Below are 18702 nucleotides of genomic sequence, written 5' to 3' on the forward strand. Positions count from 1 at the left end.
GTGGAGGAGGAAGGATATGGCGTCATCTGTGGATCTGTCTGGCCGGTATGCAAACTGTAGTGGGTCGAGGGTGGTGGGCAGTGAGGAGGTGATGAATGTCTTGATGAGTCTCTCAAAACACTTCATCACCACAGAGGTGAGTGCTATGGGCCTGAAGTCATTGGGGCTGCTGGGGTGTGGTTTCTTTGGGACAGGGACTATGATGGACTTTTTAAAGCAGGTGGGAATCACACACAGTTTCAGTGAGAGGTTGAATATCAGTGTAAACACAGGTGCCAGCTGGTCAGCGCAATCTTTATATATGTTAAAAATCTATACCATAACATTTTTATCTAAATTGGAGTGAGAGAAAGAGGGCCATTTATATCTGAACCAGATGAAGGAGGACAAATTGACATTAGATGACAAGCCAATGTCAATATTTGCTTTAGAATATCCATCTTGGACACAGGAACATGTAAAAACAACATATAATTTAAAAACATTTGGAAATAGGTTGCTCTCAGCTGTGGTAGCAAGTTTGGTCTGTTTGTTCCAAAAACATCTGATTGTTTACACAGAGCCATGAAGTATGCCTTTACATGACTCATGATATATATTATTGGACATTTTCAGGTCTGTGTTTTCAATCCAGCACATCACAAACTTGTTACCCCCCCCGCTTTAAGTTACTTTTTATAAATTTTGCTTTCTCCTCCAATTTAAATCTGAGGTCCTTAGGTCTCTTTGTTGTTAGTCGCTTTTTTTAAATGGTTATATTAAAATACATGAAATTTACAGGAAAATAATACGGGAGGATGGCGGTACAGAGGGGTAAAATACAGGAGTTTCCCTGCCAAAACGAGAGACTTGAAAGGTATGCAGCAAACTGACGTCAGCTAGGTGAAGTAGTTAGCTAAATCTGACTGTATAGGAGTCATTGGAGGATCAGATCAGTAGAGGCAGACTAGGACATGACTGATGTAAGAATGGTCAAAGTACTCAAAGCTTTATTACACTGAAGGAATTATGAAATGTGAATAAACAGAATAACTGTGTATGAATGCTTCTGTGTCCAAAGCCAGTGCAGTGTTGCCAACTTAGTGACTTAGTCTAGATTTAGCAGCTTTTCAGAGCCCCCTAGTGACTTTTTTCCAAAAAGCGACTAGCGACAAATTTAGTGACTTTTCTCGGTGATGTCAGTGACTTTTGGAGAGTTTTGGAAACCTGAAATCCTCCTCTATCACCGTGTTTTGTGTACATACAGCCTTCGTAGTGCCACTGTCGCCAACATATCAGTAAGGAAAGTAGCTATTGGCTGTCCTAAATGTCGCTATATGACATCATCACGTAGTTTGCATAATTGGTTATTTGCATGTAGTTGCAATCGAGGCTGTAGCAGAGAAGAATAACATCTTTGGAGAGACAAAAAGTGAAGAAAAAACACCCTAAATATGTTTAGAACAACTAGGGCTGGGCAATACGGACCAAAAATAATATCTCGATTCACTTATACACACAAATCTCCAGATAGCCCACTAGGGAGAGCAGGAGGGCTTGTTAAGTTAACCCTGGTTTTCTGTAGCAGAAGAAGAGAAAGTTGGAGTCTGATTAAACTAGTAACGATCCACAAGTTATTGTTTTCAAAGTTGTTTTCTCACAGATGGGAAACATATGCCTGTAAGTATGAATGTAAGTATGAATGAGTTTATGTTGACTAAACGATGTAAGGTAGTTTTGTAGACTTGTTTAATGTTATCACGGAGTCGCACTCGTCAATGCTAATCGCGTTAACTTGCCTATGGGAAAATCCATTATACGTTAGCATCAAGCTAGCGGGATGCATGCTAACTACTGTTTACGTTTTCTGGTGGTTATACCAGCTTACAATTTGAGATAGTAAAGCGTCAGTCCATATCGTGTAATATGAGAATTGTGTGACTATATGTATCTTGTAATGTGTTCTTTCTTGTGTTTTGTAGTTTTACTTTGCCTTCATTAGAGAGACTGCAATGATGGCAGAAAGCTTTTGCCTCTTATTTTTAAGAACTGTTTATCTAGCTGCCAAACTGGGCAGCCACGTGATCTGAGGGCAGAATAGCATTTCAAATTTTAGGTTGAAAGCACAGCAAAAAAGAGAAGGAGAGAAGAAAGCAGGATGTGTATACTGAAATATGTATATATGTATACTGACAGATTTTTGAATGAAGAATCCTATACATGTGTGGTTGTCATACAGTGACCCATCCAGTAAATTTATGAGGATCTGTAGTTAATGGGCTTCTCTCTTTTGCTACATCCTTATAAACATTACAATATTCTTTGTTATTTTAGCAAGGCTTAACTGTTGGGGTTTGTGGTAGCCTAGCTGAAAAAGATGGTATGAGTTTTATAGCATAAGCTTAGATAAATGTGTCCATTTTTCCATCTTCTGATGGCAGTCGTGGCAGCCAATCCTGCTGGGCTCAGCAGGCTGGGCGTCCTGCCATGAGCTGAAGGCAGGGCCCCGGGGCCCCAGGCATCTGAGAACTCACTGCCAGAGCTTGACCTCAGCCTTGACCTTCACCCCACCTGCCCCGCCCCCTGATTATTAACATTTAGAGAACAAAAAAAGAAAAGTTGAAATGACATATTTTGATAGCGTAGGGTCAGAATTAAGGACATCACCAACAATGAACTAGCCCTCGCAGCCACGTCATCCAGCCTTTTTGTGGATGACGTGGCTGGTGTCGGGTCCGGTTTCGTACTCAAACATAAATGTATTTAATTGTTTCACTGATTAAACAATGACATCATAAAGTTTGCTGTGCTTGTTCTGAAAAAATGTCAGATGACCGTCAGGTAGTTTTCTCAAACAGGATGAGGGTGTTGGGCCAGTAAAATCCCTGGGCCATTTTTCAGGCTAAATTGATGTTTGCACTTCTTTTGTGTGTGTGTGTGTGTGTGTGTGTATGTGTGTGTGTGTGTGTGTGTGTGTGTGTGAGAAACTTCTTTTCTGCTTTTCATTCCAGTGCATAGGCGTATTTAAGACCAGCTGTGTTCAGCTCTCCTCACAGGAAGACTGCAGAGTGACACTGAGAAGTACGAACAGACGGTAATGCTGCAGCCGGGTTGTTTTTTAATACCAAATTAATAATCTCACTACTGGGTTGTAAACTGACTGCAAATGCAACATGTCTTTATGTCTTTATCAAAGGTTATCCTCACATTTGACTTCTCCACCATGAAGACGCTGACTGTGTCTCTGCTCGTGTGCACTACGATTGCTCTCATCCAGGCTTTTTGTGAGTATTTAATGGCAGCTGTATAAAACAGAAGCATTTGAACATTTTTGCTGTACTGCTACAGGTCCTTTGTAGATGTTTGTAAATTTTACAAAGAAAAACATGTGATTAGAGAATATCTTTAAATGTTTCTTCAAAGTGTTAAGTGTTCATTAAAACTTGATCTTTGTGACTCTGAATTTATGAGACAGTATAAACCTTCCCTTTGCTTAGCATGAATGTGAATCTTTCTTAAATAATTTATGATATTTAAGCCTACGATATGCTGTAATTATACTTTTTAAAAGGACATGCTGAGTAACTGAATTTACTTTTAATTCTTCGTTTTTGTATTTCTTTTTGAATGCTGTTACACTGTGTTAAAGAAAATACACTCAGTGACAGCACCACAGGGGCAAAAATGTGTGGTTCAAACTGTCTTTGCAGTTCTTCCAGATTACCATCATCAATACCCGACACAGAAAGACACTCCAACAGTGCAACCTGCTAATACAGGTAAATCTAGGAGGGTTCTTTTACAGTGAATACCTTTAAGATCAACCTGTAAATAATTAAAACAGCACATGTCCCACAGTACTAAGTGCAACTGACAAAATTTTCAACTCATGCAGATGCAAACAGTTGGGGAATGCCATCATTTGTGCCCAGTTGGGTTAAAAGAAAATTAATTTTAGATATTTCAGCAGAGTGCATTAGATTTTAGCCTCAAAGCTGTAAAATGAAGAGTAACTGCAGATAAACTCTGCACTGGCAGCTCAGTATCAGCTTTTCTCCTGCATTTGTCCTCAGAGGGCATGTTCGGTGGCTGGGCTCCGTGGTGCCCAAGTGGATGGAGTATGCACAGTCAACAGTGCCTCCTCTTTGTTCCAACAAAAATGACTTGGGAGGAGGCCAAGGTAATTTTTAGATTTCCTGTAAAAAAAATTCCTGTAATTTTTACACTAAATAAACTCGGCAAAACTCGGTGTCCATTACTAATGTAAATGTTCTTGGTCGCTCCATGCTGTTTGTTTGTCTCCACCGTAGAAAAACTGTGGGTCTCGTGGAGGACAGCTTGCATCTGTGTATAATGACCTTCAGGCTGAAGAGATACGTAAGGAGACGCAGCGTTCTGGATATAATCATGGACAATTTTGGGTTGGAGGACATAACACTCCAGAGGTAACTAACATGATGAATAATTTGTGAAACAATTTTCATTTGTTTTGTCTGTCTATGTGTGTATGTATACAAAGTATGAGATGATTTTTTTTTTTTCCTCACTCATCCCTGTATGTTTTCACTAGTGTTTCTGTCTTTTTAATGGCAGCGCCTCCAGAAAGGGGCAGCATGGCCACAGTTCACCTATCTCCCCATGTTTGCTTGTCTTCTTGGATGGGTGTTCTGTTAACTGTAATTTACCCATTGTGGGATCAATAAAGTATCGTCATCATCATCTTTAATGAATACGAATTTGCATAATAATTAATTTTTCTTTAACAGAATCCTTCTTGGTCCTGGAGTGATTATATGGGTGTTTCTGCTTTTGCTGACTTTTGTCGTGAAAAACACGAGAACCACTGTTTGCTGATAGCTTTGGATGGTAAGTCTAAAAAAGTTTGTTGGGTTTATCAATTTGAGTTATAACAAAACAAATTACTAATGCAGCATGTGTTGTTGCCAAAGTGGATTTTGCTTTTCTTGGAATGGCATTATCATTGTACAGAACAGTGTTTCTTCTCCTAGAATATCTACTGTTTGTCTTTACAGTGATGCATCATAAAAGTATTCATTTTATAAATAAAACAGTCTAAAATCATCATTCGCAGAAACTACTTAAATATCCACAGTCTCTTTTGTCCTGTCTCTCTCCCCTCAGCCCAACCAGTCGTGGCAGATGACTGCCCCTCCCTCAGCCTGGTTCTGCTGGAGGTTTCTTCCTGTTAAAAGGGAGTTTTTCCTTCCCACTGTTGCCAAGTGCTGCTCATAGGGGGTTGTTTTTACTGTTGGGTCAGGGATCAACACCAGGGCCTGCCCTTGGCCACCGCCTGAAACACATTGCACACGACCCTTACGCCTTCTGCAGGTGTCTCCTCTTTAGGCTTCACCCAGCCGGGCACCACGGACTAACGCCAGACCACCAGTCACTCTCCCTCGAGCTCCCTCCCAGGTCTGGCTCCAGAATTTTAAGGTGCAGCCAAATAGTGGAAGGTTTCTGCTTTGGTGGGCTCAGAATCTCATCTCTGCTTTTTGTGGATGATGCGGTCCTGTTGACTTCAACGGCTGGTGGCCTCCAGCTTGCAGTAGAACAGTTCACAGCCGAGTTTGAAGTGACTGGGATGAGAATTAGCAACTGGTTAGTCTGTGGCCATGGCCCTCAGATGGAAATGGGTGGAGTAACCACTCCAGCTCAGAGATGAGTTGCTGCCCCGTATCTCGGGGTCGCGTTCATGACTGACGGAAGAAATGAACGGGAGATTGACAGATGGATTGGGGTTGTATCTGCACTGATGTGGATGCTGCGCCGGTCCATCGTGGTGAAGAGTATAAAAGCAAAGCTGTCAGTTTACTGGCCGATTTACATCCCTACCCTCACCTATGGTCACGAGCTTTGGGTAGTGACTGAAAGAACAAGATAGCAAATGCAAGCGGCAGAAATGAACTTCCTCTGAAGGGTGGCTGGCCTCTCCCTCAGAGATTTGGTGAGGAGTGCAGCTATTCGGGAGGGCCTCAAGAGTAGAGCCACTGCTCCTCCACATCGAAAGAAGCCAGTTGAGGTGGTTCAGGCATCTGACTAGAATGGGCATCTCTTGGGTGAGGTGTTCCGGGCATGTCCTACCAGGAGGAGGCCCCGGAGGAGACCCCGGACACACTGGAGAGATTATAACTTTCGGCTGGCCTGGGAACACCTTGGGGTCCCAAGGTGGCTGGGGGGAGGGAGGCCTGGGCTTCTCTGCTTAGACTGCTGCCCTCGCAACCCGGCCCCTGATAACCGGAAGAAAATGGATGGAAATTGAAATGGTTTTGCAAGCGTAGGTTATGTGTATATAATACAGTGGGCACAAGAGAGTAAAAAAACTCTGGGATGTCCCACATTTAGCATGACAATAAAGATCGTACCAGTCACAGACCACTGACATCGGGAATACTGTTAGCTACAGTATGTACAGATGCATCAGTGGATGATGTAGCATGTAACTAATTAATATAAGTAGACAGGAAATATATATATACAGTTTTTTTAAATACAGGAGCAGTTATACTGAAACTTTCTGGTTGAACACTGTTGGAAACTTGTTAACATTAATTACAGATTACAGAGAAGATCTGAGTTTGAATGTCACTGATTGAGACTGATTCCTGTGGTTTTGTCTCTTGCAGAAGGAAGTAGAGAATGCTTGGATGACATGAAGTGTGAGACTAAGCTCCCATCTGTCTGTGGCTATATTATCATGTGATCTCTCATCTAATGCAGTCCAGTACATCATCAATCAAAACACCGATGTCTCTCTACCACTGTGTCATTCTCCATATTCCTATTCCTATTATTTCTGCTTCAAAAATATGTCAAATTAAAATTTCTGCAAATTAAAACACTTAAGCATTGAAAACAAACTAGTGGTCTTTGATTGTGTTACGTCTACACTTCTGTTATAGTCATAGAACAACATACAGTCATCTTTAGTTTAAACCTATACTAATTTGATACATGTCCTTTGAACATCTCTTGTGAAAGTGACTGAGAATAAGAAAAACTCCTTTTTAGGAAGGAAAAAAAAAAAAACTCGAGCAAAACAGATTTAAATCAAATAATTCCTGCCTTAAAGTAATTCAGTATATTACTCTTGTGAACCGTAATTATGGTTATGGTTTTTTAGTGTTTATATATTATTACATGGACATAAAGGATAGAACATAAGAGAACTGAGAGAGAGGAGAAAGATCACCATGTGGCTGATGAAGACCACCCAGAACTGTGAGCTGTTACCAAGACAGGTAAGCAGTGTCTATGCTACAGCTTTCCAGCAGGAAAATGATGACCACACTAGCTAACGCCTCCCCAATGTCATCACAAGAGGAGAGCGAGCACTGGTGAATAACCAGTAAGTATTAAAACTAAATACGGCACTATGACAAAATGAAGGTTGTTTCTGTCTCACTCTGGAAAAAATATCTGTAGAAATGATTCTCAAGTTTTTGGAAAGTCCGTATGGAACTGTCTTAGATTAACCCACTCTAATTTGTCAGCTGAACCTCTTTAAAATGCTCTCTGTTGCCTTATTTTTCTCATTGTTGCTTTGATGCTTTCTCTTTTCGTCTGTCTTCATTCAGTGTCATTGCTCACACTGTTGGTGGGAGGAAATCACAAAGGAACACAGACCAACACTAACACAAGGAGGATGTCCCTGTGGAATTAAGTCTCAACTCATTGGACAGTTTTATCACCTACTAGTGTGAAACCTGTATATTATATTCGTTCATTACACACAGACTGATATATTTCAAATGTTTATTTCTTTTAATTTTGATGATTATAACTGACAACTAATGAAAACCCCAAATTCAGTATCTCAGAAAATTAGAATATTACTTAAGACCAATACAAAAAAAAAAGGATTTTTAGAATGTTGGCCAACTGAAAAGTATGAACATGAAAAGTATGAGCATGTACAGCACTTAATACTTAGTTAATGATGATGATGATGATACTTTATTGATCCCACAAAGGGGAAATTACAGTTAACAGAACACCCATCCAAGAAGACAAACAGAACAAACATGGGGAGATAGGTGAACTGTGGCCATGCTGCCCCCCTTCTGGAGGCGCTGCCATTAAAAAGACAGAAACAATAGTGAAAACATTTAGGGATGAGTGAGGAAAAAAATCATCTCATACTTTGTATACATTCACACATACACAGCATAAGGTTACAAAAACCTCTGTGACAGAGCAGAAACATATAGCATGGGAGCACTAGGGTGGGGAGGGATGGAAAGGGAAGCGAGCGGGGGGGGGGGGGGGGGGGGGGGGGGGGCTACTGCGGGGCTGACTCAAACTCCCTCCTCAGCTAACAGTTCTGATAAGATGTAGAGTTCATCAGCAGCTAGGTCAGGGAGATCAGTCCAACACAGGTCAGAAGAAGACAGGACAGCGGGGGTGTAGATCTGTTTACAAACATCCCGGAGACAATTTGATAAGCGGCAGTCCAAGGCCAGGGAGCCAAATTCCTGATTCTACGACTTGTTTTGGTACAGACTGTACTGATTCATTTGTTGACAGCCTTCAGTCTTACTGGCATCTCTCTGTGGCGAAATATCCAATTAATCCGAATCTTCTTGGTTTGTTCCTTCGCCATGCAGAAACAGATACATACCTCTCCAAGATCTTACCCCTCTGAATCAGCTCCAGATATACAGAGTCTGAGTTTGAGTCTGTACCCTTCCCGCATTCCCGTCATAAGCAGCCTTACCAAGGCCAGACGGCTGCCCAGACTTCCTGAATTGCAACGACAAGCCAGGTATCTCCAGGTCCAATTCGGAGAAACCCCAGTGTCAATAAGCCAAATGTGTGTGTATTCCATTGACAATACGGCCAGGCATGTCATCTTCCACACCACACAGGAATCCATAACGGAGCCAGCTGGATGTCAATTGATAAGAGGGAATAGGGTTCTCCTTCCCCTAATCTCCTCATGGTGAAAATTTGATCAAAATAATGGCGTTGAGAGACCAGCTGACCAGATACATAATTATAAATTCCAGTTCGGAAGTTGTGTGAAGAGAGGCTCTAAAGCAGCAAAGCAGGGGAAAAAGGAAGGGCTGGGGAGAGAAGAAAAGTGCGACCGTCTCCGCTGAGAGCTGAAGAGGAAAAAAAAAAAAAGTCGGGGCTCCTTTTGCCTGGATTACTGCAGCAATGTGGCGTGGCATGGAGTTGATCAGTCTGTGGCACTGCTCAGGTGTTATCAGAGCCCAGGTTGCTCTGATAGTGGCCTTCAGCTCTTCTGAATTGTTGGGTCTGGCGTATCTCTTCTTCCTCTTCACAATAGATTTTCTATGGAGTTACGGTCAGGCAGGTTTGCTGGCCAATTAAGAACAGGGATACCAGGGTCCTTAAAGCAGGTACTGGTAGCTTTGGCACTGTGTGCAGTTGCCATGTCCTGTTGGAAAATGAAATCTGCATCTCCATAAAGTTGGTCAGCAGCAGGAAGCATGAAGTGCTCTAAAACTTCCTGGTAGATGGCTGTGTTGACCTTGGACACAGTGGACCAACACCAGCAGATGACATGGCACCCCAAACCATCACTGACTGTGGAAACTTTACACTGGACCTCAAGCAACGTGGACTCTGTGCCTCTCCTCTCTTCCTCCAGACTCTGGGACCTTGATTTCCAAAGGAAATGCAAAATTGACTTTGATCAGAGAACATAACTTTGGAGCACTCAGCAGCAGTCCGGTCCTTTTTGTCTTTAGCCCAGGCGAGACGCTTCTGACGCCGTCTCTTGTTCAAGAGTGTCTTGACACGAGGACTGCGACAGCTGAAACCCATGTCTGCATACGTCTGTGCGTGTTGGTTCTTGAAGCACTGACTCCAGCTGCAGTCCACTCTTTGTGAATCTCCCCCACATTTTTGAATGGGTTTTGCTTCACAATCCTCTCCAGGGTGCAGTTATCACTATTGCTTGTACACTTTTTTCTACCACATCTTTTCCTTCCCCTCGCCTCTCTATTAATGTGCTTGGACACAGAGCTCTGTGAACAGCCAGCCTCTTTAGCAATGACTGTTGGTGTCTTGCCCTCCTTGTGCAAGGGGTCAAAGGTCGTCTTTTGGACAACTGTCAAGTCAGCAGTCTTCCCCATGATTGTATAGCCTACAGAGCTAGACTGAGAGACCATTTAAAGGCCTTTGCAAGTGTGGCAGCAGGTGTCTTCAATATTGAACCTTTTCACAATATTCTAATTTTCTGAGACACTGAATTTGGGGTTTTCATTAGTTTTCAGTTTTAATCATCAAAATTAAAAGAAACAAACATTTGAAATATATGATATATAAATTGATATATATATATATGAAATATATGACAGATCAGATCTTGCTGTATTCTCTCCGGAAATATTATGGATATGTTGGAGATTTATAAAGTTGGGTGTGCCATGGATTGTTCCGGAGCGTTCCGGATACAGGCCCTTTTTGTCCAGTGCATTGTACTACAGAACAGGAAGTGACAGAATAGCTACCTTATATTATATCATCAACAATAGTGAATATATTTGATATAATAGATTTGAATCAGTGTTAAGAAATCAGTGCTGTAGTTGTGCGTAACCCTCCCTGTGGTAACATCACGGATCACAAACAAATCACTGTTCAGAATGGGTTTTCTGCGTACTGTGTCTAACTTAGTAAAAGATTTTGCCAAAAGAGCATTTGATACAGTTAATTCACTCAGGACACCAAGAATTTGGTTCACAAAATAGAGATTATTGCTTTACCAGTTCAGAAAAAAAATCTGTAAAATCGATGTAGACTCACACTTACATGCAGCAGTTTTATATCATATCAGTTTGAGAGTCAAAACAAGAAGCTTGTTTGCATACAGACAGCCGTTATTTTGCATCATTTGTGCTATTGGTGTTGTGACGCAAAGCAGCTGACAATATTGCTTTCTTTTTTTTTCTCTTTAGACTCTGAACAGCTTGTTCTGTCAAAATTGCTAGTGTGGCTCTTTAAAACACGTGTCCTTTAGGTGCCCGTCATACCCTGGGTTATGTCAGTGACCCATTCCCAAATCCTGATTTTTAGCGAGCAGTACTGTTCTTCTGAAAGTGTCATGGTTGTGGGCCAGTGGCCCAGTGTGTTGAGTTCCTTTTTGTGTTGTGTTGTTTTGTTGTATTTTTCAGGTTGTGTTTCTGATAGTTTCTCAGTTTGTTGTTTGGGTGTTCTGTCTATTTAGTTATTTGTATGTTATTCTGGTTTCTCTTCGTTTATTTTCCTGTCGGTTTTGTTCCCGTGTCTTGGCCCTTCTGTGTTTAGTTTCCCTTCCTGTTGTTTTAAGTGAAGTTTGATTCCCTCTGTCAGGTTTTCTGTTAGGTCTCTGTGTGTGTTATGTTTGGTCACTTCCTGTTTTATTTTGATAGTCTCATATTCCTTGTGTTTTGGGTTTAGTTTTGCTTCCCTTTCTCTGTGTAATTGTGGTCAGCTGTCATCCCACCTGTTGTCATTAGCCCTTGTGTATTTATTGTCTGTTTCTGTTGTTGTTGGGTCCTAAGTCATTGTTAACGTCTAGTTTGATGTCCCAGCTATGCGGTTAACGTTTTCAAGTTTTGAGTTTTGAAGTTTCAATTTTTTTTTTTTTTCATGTAGCTGGCCCCAGACCAGCCTTGTCTATGCTGACAAAAAGTGAAATACAAATACAGCTCTCGCCTTGTGTCCTGCATTGAGGTCCTCCCTGCCTTCCACCAGCCTAACCATGACAGAAAGGGTTTGCTACAACACAAATCTCACATTTCTTCTAAACATATCCCACTGAAAACATAACCTCCGCCAAGGAGGTTATGTTTTCAGTCGCGTTGGTTTGTTTGTCTGTTTGTCAGCAGGATTACTCCAAAAGTTTTGAACGGATTTCAATGAAATTTTGTGAAGTGGTTGGAAATGACAAGAGGAAGAAATGATGGGCCAATATGGTTCCACAAAAAACATTAGGTTTCTGTAAGTGACCTAAATAGCATTAAAACTAACGGCTAACTTAATATTTCAACTTGGAGATAGTTTGTCTAACTTTACCTGAAAGAAGTTAATAAGTTGAGTAAATGTAAAAGCATGATTTATAAAAAAGTTCTGTCATCTTAATATTTTGAATCTTCTACATATTCTCTTAACTAAATACATGTAGCATAATAAAGTTCCAAATTTGCCCAACTTTTTCTTTTTAAGGAAGTGAGAAAACTCAAAGTTGCACAACCTGTTGTAATGACACTACTTCAATTAATCTAAGTGCTGCAAATGTTGCTTGTAAAAATAAAGTTGCCCAACAAACCTTGAAAGCCTTGAATCCCTCTTTATCAAAGTAACATTTTAAAAGTTAACAGCGTTTTTAAAACAATGTTCTGATGTTGGGTAGGTAAACCTTGTCATGCTACTGCCTGTCAGTGTTACTGTATGTTGGCACACTGACAAGCAGACATCTTCACTAGACAGACACTATTCAAATATTTGTGGAGAGGTTTTTCTTAGGCTGGGTTATGTAGGGCACTCACAAGAGAGACAAAGCAGACTTTACTCAACAGAGGTACCTTTATGACATTAAGAATTTGTGTGTTGACACCGAATACCTGGAAAGCTTATCTTCTCTACCTTTAACAAAAAGCCACTGTATTCAGAGCGTGACACATAGACAACGATAAAATCCAATACATATATTGGTGCAATTTATTCTCCTCGTCCAAGCTTGTACAAAGCTGCACAACCTGTTATGTTTTGACACTACTTCAGTTAATTCAAGTACTGGTAAATGTTGCTTTAAAAAATAAAGTAACCCAACAAACCTTGAAACCCTCTTTATGAAACTAACACTTTAAAAGGTTTATTTATTGTTCTGTGGTTGTCCATGGCACCTCTTTGTTGACCAACAATGTGTGAAATTAAATAGCTGTGAAATTCAAACTGAGTGGAGAAAATTATACAAGGTTGGTAAAGAGAGTGATGCAATGAGGCATGGAGTCAAAACAATCTCCAGTGATTTATTTATTTATTTATTTTTGGTGTGTTTGCTCAGATTACTGACATGTAAACATGAGAAAGTGTATATAAGTACTGGTTTCAAATCAGGAAGGCCGACACTACAGGCTGACATTGAATAGAAGTGAGGATACTGCCAGTCACTTTGACTCTTGTCTTTCCTACAGAGATACTAAACATCATCATGAAGCTGCTGACTGTGTCTCCACTTCTCTTGGCAATGATGGCTCTGACCACTGTTGCTGGTGAGTATAAAACTATATTAATAGTATCATTCTGTATATCAGCTGTAGGAAACTATCCAAATAATGCCTATTTATAAATAAACGTCTATTAAAAAAAGACAGTGGAAAGATGAAAATGACACATTTTAAAATCAGAATTCCCCCAGTTTAGGGGGAAGTGGATCATTAGATCACACAGTATTTTTCTTTGTCTTCAGGAGAGGGCAATACTGACACCATCTTCCCATCCTGTCCTCGTGGTTGGACTCAGTACTGGGGCCGATGTTTCTACTATGTTTCCCAACCCATGATTTGGGGTGATGCTCAGGTAAACAGTAATTGGGTCTCACGAGTTACTGTGAATATGTTTTTTGATATTTGGATAAAACCTTATAATAATTAGTTCTTTATAAACTGCATATTTGTAATTCGTTTAACTTTAGTGAATAGACATTTTACAGTAAACAAATAAATAGATACAAAGCCAGTCAAAAAAATGTTTTTCCTATACTGTAAATTAATACTGAAGTCATACAGACTATGAAGAAACAAAAAACATTATGTACCAAACTTAAAAGTCTTAAACAAATCAAATTATGTCTTAGATTTTAGGTTCTTCAATTTAGGCACCATTTGCTTTGATTCCAGCTTTGCACACTCTTGGCATTCTCTCAGTCAGTTTCATAAGGGAATAACCTGGAATGGTTTTCCAACAGTCTTGAAGGAATTCCCAGAAGTGCTTGAGTAGGGCTGCAGTGATTCATCAAAGTAATCCATGACGCTGACTGCAAAAATCAGTCAACGTTTCATCGTCAAAGCATCATATTTTATAACCCATCCATCTATTTCTTCTGCTTATCATGTGGTTTTGTAAGTGCAATACACTACAGGAAGATGTGGGAGCATGATTGCCTCCATTGTCTGCCAATAACAACAGTTCTAATGAAGAAGAACATAACATGAATAACATAATGATGGGAGGATGGAGAAAATGAAAGAAATAGAGGCAGACTCTTAGAGGTGTGGGAGCATTTCACAGAAAACAAAATGAAGCTGAATGCAGACTGTGCAAAGCAGAGCTTTCCTTCCACGTCAGCATCACTTCAATGCTGAGTGTTTAAAGCGCTGGCACCCTGCAGCTGTGACATCAGCTCTGGATGGGTACGTTAGTGCATCGTTGACACCTGTTGTTTTTACAGTAATGATATTTTAGTTTACCTGTCAGAAACAAGCTCTCATGAATGATGTTTGCTAAGTGGCACCATTTCAGTTATGTTAGCTAACAAGTGAAGGACAATAGTAGCAGCTACATTGGCTCCTAAATTTTTCTCACATTCATTTTAGTGTTCATGCTGAATAGTAAACCTCTTCATGAACTGAACCAGATTCTGTAAACTTTTCAGTTACTTTGCATGGAAAAAATATTTTTGATTTAGTTTTAAGCCTGACATTTATTTGTCATTATATGTAAACATATAATGAAATTTGCATTCCAGAACACCCATCCAAGAGAAATACAAACAACAGAAACAAACAGGGGGGACAGGTGTCTGAGGTCATGCAGCCTTTTTTACCGGCGCTACCTTTAGCAGGAAAACAGAAAGAGATACACTGGGATAGGTAGGTTAAAAAAAATCATCTCGTACTGTGTTCATTATGAACACCTTACGAGGTTCCAAAAACACACCTCAGCAAAGCAGCAGCACATTTAAAGCCTGGAGAGCACTAGGGTGGGTAGGGGAGGGGCTGCCAGCAGAGACGAGCAGGATACTGTGATGGACACACAGCTTCCAGACCAGCAGTTCATGATAATGTTCATGATAAGATGGTACAGTCAGCCTTGGTTGCCACGATACCAGCTCATACAGGTCACAGCACGGGGCGGGGGTGAAGAGCATCTGTTTACACCTCCAGGAGAGGATTTAGATAGACAGCATCCAAGGCCGTCTGGGAGCCAAATTCCAAATACTGCAATTGTTTTGGTTCAGGCCGTCATAACTATTTGCTGACAGACCTTACAGTGTTCTGGTTACCTCTCAGAAATCCAATCATCTGAATCTGGTTCTACTCACACAGAACAGAGACTCCAACACTCCTCCAGATGTGATCCACTTCGATTCAGCTCTACTGAGTCTGATTGAGTTCGTACTGTTTCTGCATCCCTCATAGGCAGCCTTACTAGGGCCTGAACAGCTGCCCAGAAACCAGGTATCCCCAGGTCCAATTTGGGAAAAATTCTGGTATCAATATATATGCCACGTCCACACAGTGCAGCCAGGAATGTTATCTTCCATCCTGACAGGAATCCATAACATAACAAGCCGGGTGTGTAGTCGGACCAGAGGAAAGAGGGTTCCCCTTCTCCCAATCTCCTTGTGATGTGAATTTGATCATCAGTAGTGTTGAGAGACCAGATCCATAATTTAATTTCCAGTTTGGGGATGTGTGAAGAGACGCTGTAAGCAGCGAAGCAGCAAAAAGCAGGGGTAGATAGGGAAGGCTGGGGAGAAGAGAAAAATGCATCCGTCTCCACCGAGAGCAGGAAGAAAAAAAAGCACTGCTGCCTCACAGCTGGAATAACATCCAGAAGGCCTCGGTTCGATTCCACTTTAGCTCAGGCCTCTTGTTCTGTGGAGTCTGTGTGGGTTTCCCCCGGGTACTCTGGTTTCCTCCCACAGTCCAAAGACGTGCAGTTGCTGGGGTTAGGATAATTGGTCACTTTAAATTGCCGATAGGTGTGAATGTGAGTGGCTGTCTGTCTCTCTGATCGATTTAATTTTAAGCCTTATTGGAACTTTTGGACAGAGGCCATTTTTATTTATTTGCACATAAAAATTGCATTCACTTTAATATGCACTGCGTCCTCTACTGCGCATGCAAGACACTTTAGGTTTGTTTGCAGTTCACACACAGATCGCATCCAAGTCACTTCGGAAATGTGAACAAGCATGCAATAAAAATTGGATTTCACAAAAATTCAGAATTGGGTCACTTTAGGCTGCAGTTTGAACATAGCCTTAGTATTAATTTGCAATGCAGACAATTTTTAAATAATGAAAACCACTATGTTAGATGTTGTGTCCAAAGACTTGGACTGGTATTGTATAAATAGATGAAAATAGTATTTAGTGATCATTATTAATGTTAGAATAAATTCTAACATTTATATGATTTATACTTGTTTTGTGTGTTTTTGAATTTGAACCAGGAAACAATCAAACCAAATAGACTAATTAATGTTATAATTTATTTGTATGTTCATTGTTGTGGTGCAATCCTGAAGGTTGTGTTGTTACTTTGGTACTTGGTTTTCTGTTTGTTCACTGTAGGAAAACTGTCAGTCCATGAATGCAAACCTTGCATCTGTGCACAGCCCTGAGGAGTACCTGGAGATTCAGAAGTTGATATTTGATGACAGCAAAGCAAGTGAGCGAACATGGATTGGTGGTACTGATGCCCAGCAGGTATGCCACTTATAATTGTTCAAAGTGTGACAGTCTGACACAAGAGGAGTCTACCTTTTGAACATTTTCCTTTGATAACATTGTCTGGATACCCCGGATGGGGTCTTGTTCACAAGTGATGGAAGAAGGGTGCGGGAGATCGACAGACAGATCGGGGCTGCTTCCGCAGTGATGCGGATGCTGCACTGGTCTGTCATGGTGAAGAGGGAGCTTAGTGTAAAAGCAAAGCTGTCGATTTACTGGTCAATCTATGTTCCTACCCTCACCTATGGTCACGAGCTTTGGGTAGTGACCGAAAGAATATGATCGCAAATGCAAGCGTCAGAAATGAGTTTCCTTCGAAGGGTGGCTGGCCTCTCCCTTAGAGATAAGGTGAGGAGTGCGGCCATCCGGGAGGGGCTCAGAGTAGAGCCGCTGCTCCTCCACATCGAAAGGAGCCAGTTGAGGTGGCTCGGGCATCTGATTAGGATGCCTCTCGGCCGCCTCTTAGGTGAGATGTTCTGGGCATGTCCCATCGGAAGGAGGCCCCGTGGTAGACCCAGGACACATTGGGGAGATTATATCTCTCGGCTGGCCTGGAAACACCTTGAGGGCCCTCCGGATGAGCTGGAGGAGGTGGCTGGGGAGAGGGAAGCTTGGACCTCTCTGCTTAGGCTCCTGCCCCTGCAACCCGGCCCTGGATAAGCGGAAGAGAATGGATGGATGGAGGGATATTATTATTATTATTATTATTATTATTATTATTATTATTATTATTATTATTATCCACTTTTTCTTCTGTTTTCAAGGAGGGTTATTGGTTTTGGATGGATGGGACTCGTGTCACATACACAAACTGGTGTCAGGGAGAGCCTAACAACTCCTATGGCAATGAGAACTGCATGGAGATGAATTTTTCAGGTAAATTTTCAATGAAATCCTTCAAAGTATACTATAAAGCACTGTGAAGTTTTGTGGTGGTGGTAGATATGTTTGTGTCCTTGTGATCTGGGTTTCAGTTTATTTTTGGTTCTTACAGGAAACAAGTGTATGAATGATCAGAGCTGCTACAGCAAATTCCCATCTGTCTGCGTTTGGAAAATCTGATGTTTCCTGGGCTGTCATGAAGGCATGGACACCTGACAAAGAATCAAATATTCGGACCTGAAACATCTTTACATCTTTATTTCTTTTCCTTTGCTGCAACACTGCATAAGGATTCAAGCACCAAGTGACATAACCTGCAGTTGTGTGGTCTCTTTTAAAATCCTCAAATCAAATTTGTGGTGTAAAAAAATGCTTTTTGCAAAATAATAATAATAATAATAATAATTTCCCAGAATGAACTGTTCTTTCTCATCTTCTGCATCATTAAAATGTTAAGCATTCAATCAAACTGGTTGGTGAGTTTCTGTGCCACTGTGTACTGCCAGTATTTCATGTAGGCCAGATTTAACTCCAGAAAAAGACTGAACACAAACATTTAAAGGTCAAGTATTAGTCAAACGTCATTCTGAAATGCACTTCCAGAAATATTACTCTTTCATTCTCTTTAAGACTGAACCGAAATGTAGTCCTAAAATCTCTGGAAAAATTGCTGCCCATAATTTTTATGAAAATTTAATTTTGGATCTGTTTTATGTTAACCCACTCTGTAACCTGCCATAATTTGGTATTAAATATTTTTGATTTAGTTTTAAGCCTGGGCAGCATGGTGACGTGGTGGATAGAAGAAGAAGAAGAAGAAGACTTTATTTGTCATTATATGTAAACATATAATGAAATTTGCATTCCAGAACACTCATCCAAGAGAAATACAAACAACAGAAACAAACAGGGGGGACAGGTGTCTGAGGTCATGCAGCCTTTTTTACCGGCGCTACCTTTAGCAGGAAAACAGAAAGAGATACACTGGGATAGGTAGGTTCAAAAAAATCATCTCGTACTGCGTTCATTATGAACACCTTACGAGGTTCCAAAAACACACCTCAGCAAAGCAGCAGCACATTTAAAGCCTGGAGAGCACTAGGGTGGGTAGGGGAGGGGCTGCCAGCGGA

At 40.9% G+C, this 18702-nt stretch overlaps 2 protein-coding genes across 3 annotated transcripts; both read left to right on the forward strand.

Moving 5' to 3' along the window:
* The first annotated feature begins 1404 nt into the window (after positions 1-1404).
* Positions 1405-6843, forward strand: LOC115797097 (type-2 ice-structuring protein-like). Of its 2 annotated transcripts, none has more exons than XM_030753578.1 (8): positions 1405-1671; positions 2991-3073; positions 3176-3263; positions 3690-3758; positions 4053-4159; positions 4290-4424; positions 4746-4845; positions 6624-6843. In XM_030753578.1, exons 3-8 carry the CDS (start codon positions 3203-3205, stop codon positions 6698-6700), a joined length of 549 nt encoding a protein of 182 aa, XP_030609438.1. In that variant the 5' UTR covers positions 1405-1671; positions 2991-3073; positions 3176-3202; the 3' UTR covers positions 6701-6843. The 2 variants fall into 2 exon arrangements, with proteins under 2 accessions (XP_030609438.1, XP_030609437.1); XM_030753577.1 differs by having other exon boundaries at positions 1405-1659.
* A 4761-nt stretch (positions 6844-11604) lies between these two features.
* Positions 11605-17819, forward strand: LOC115797101 (ladderlectin-like). The gene is made up of 6 exons (XM_030753583.1): positions 11605-11722; positions 13146-13223; positions 13421-13530; positions 16532-16666; positions 17455-17566; positions 17685-17819. The coding sequence occupies exons 2-6, from the start codon at positions 13163-13165 to the stop codon at positions 17750-17752; spliced, it is 486 nt and encodes a 161-aa protein (XP_030609443.1). The 5' UTR covers positions 11605-11722; positions 13146-13162; the 3' UTR covers positions 17753-17819.
* Positions 17820-18702: the final 883 nt, after the last annotated feature.

This window comes from Archocentrus centrarchus, chromosome 18 (assembly GCF_007364275.1).
Source record: "Archocentrus centrarchus isolate MPI-CPG fArcCen1 chromosome 18, fArcCen1, whole genome shotgun sequence".
In the NCBI taxonomy this organism is placed as follows: domain Eukaryota; kingdom Metazoa; phylum Chordata; class Actinopteri; order Cichliformes; family Cichlidae; genus Archocentrus; species Archocentrus centrarchus.

Coding starts and splice junctions, on each gene's coding strand:
- LOC115797097 (XM_030753578.1), top strand. CDS start 3,203: ATGAAGACGCTGACTGTGTCTCTGCTCGTGTGCACTACGATTGCTCTC. Junction 3,264..3,689: donor TGCTCTCATCCAGGCTTTTT/GTGAGTATTTAA, acceptor CTGTCTTTGCAG/TTCTTCCAGATTACCATCAT. Junction 3,759..4,052: donor AGTGCAACCTGCTAATACAG/GTAAATCTAGGA, acceptor ATTTGTCCTCAG/AGGGCATGTTCGGTGGCTGG.
- LOC115797101 (XM_030753583.1), top strand. CDS start 13,163: ATGAAGCTGCTGACTGTGTCTCCACTTCTCTTGGCAATGATGGCTCTG. Junction 13,531..16,531: donor TGATTTGGGGTGATGCTCAG/GTAAACAGTAAT, acceptor TGTTCACTGTAG/GAAAACTGTCAGTCCATGAA. Junction 17,567..17,684: donor CATGGAGATGAATTTTTCAG/GTAAATTTTCAA, acceptor TGGTTCTTACAG/GAAACAAGTGTATGAATGAT.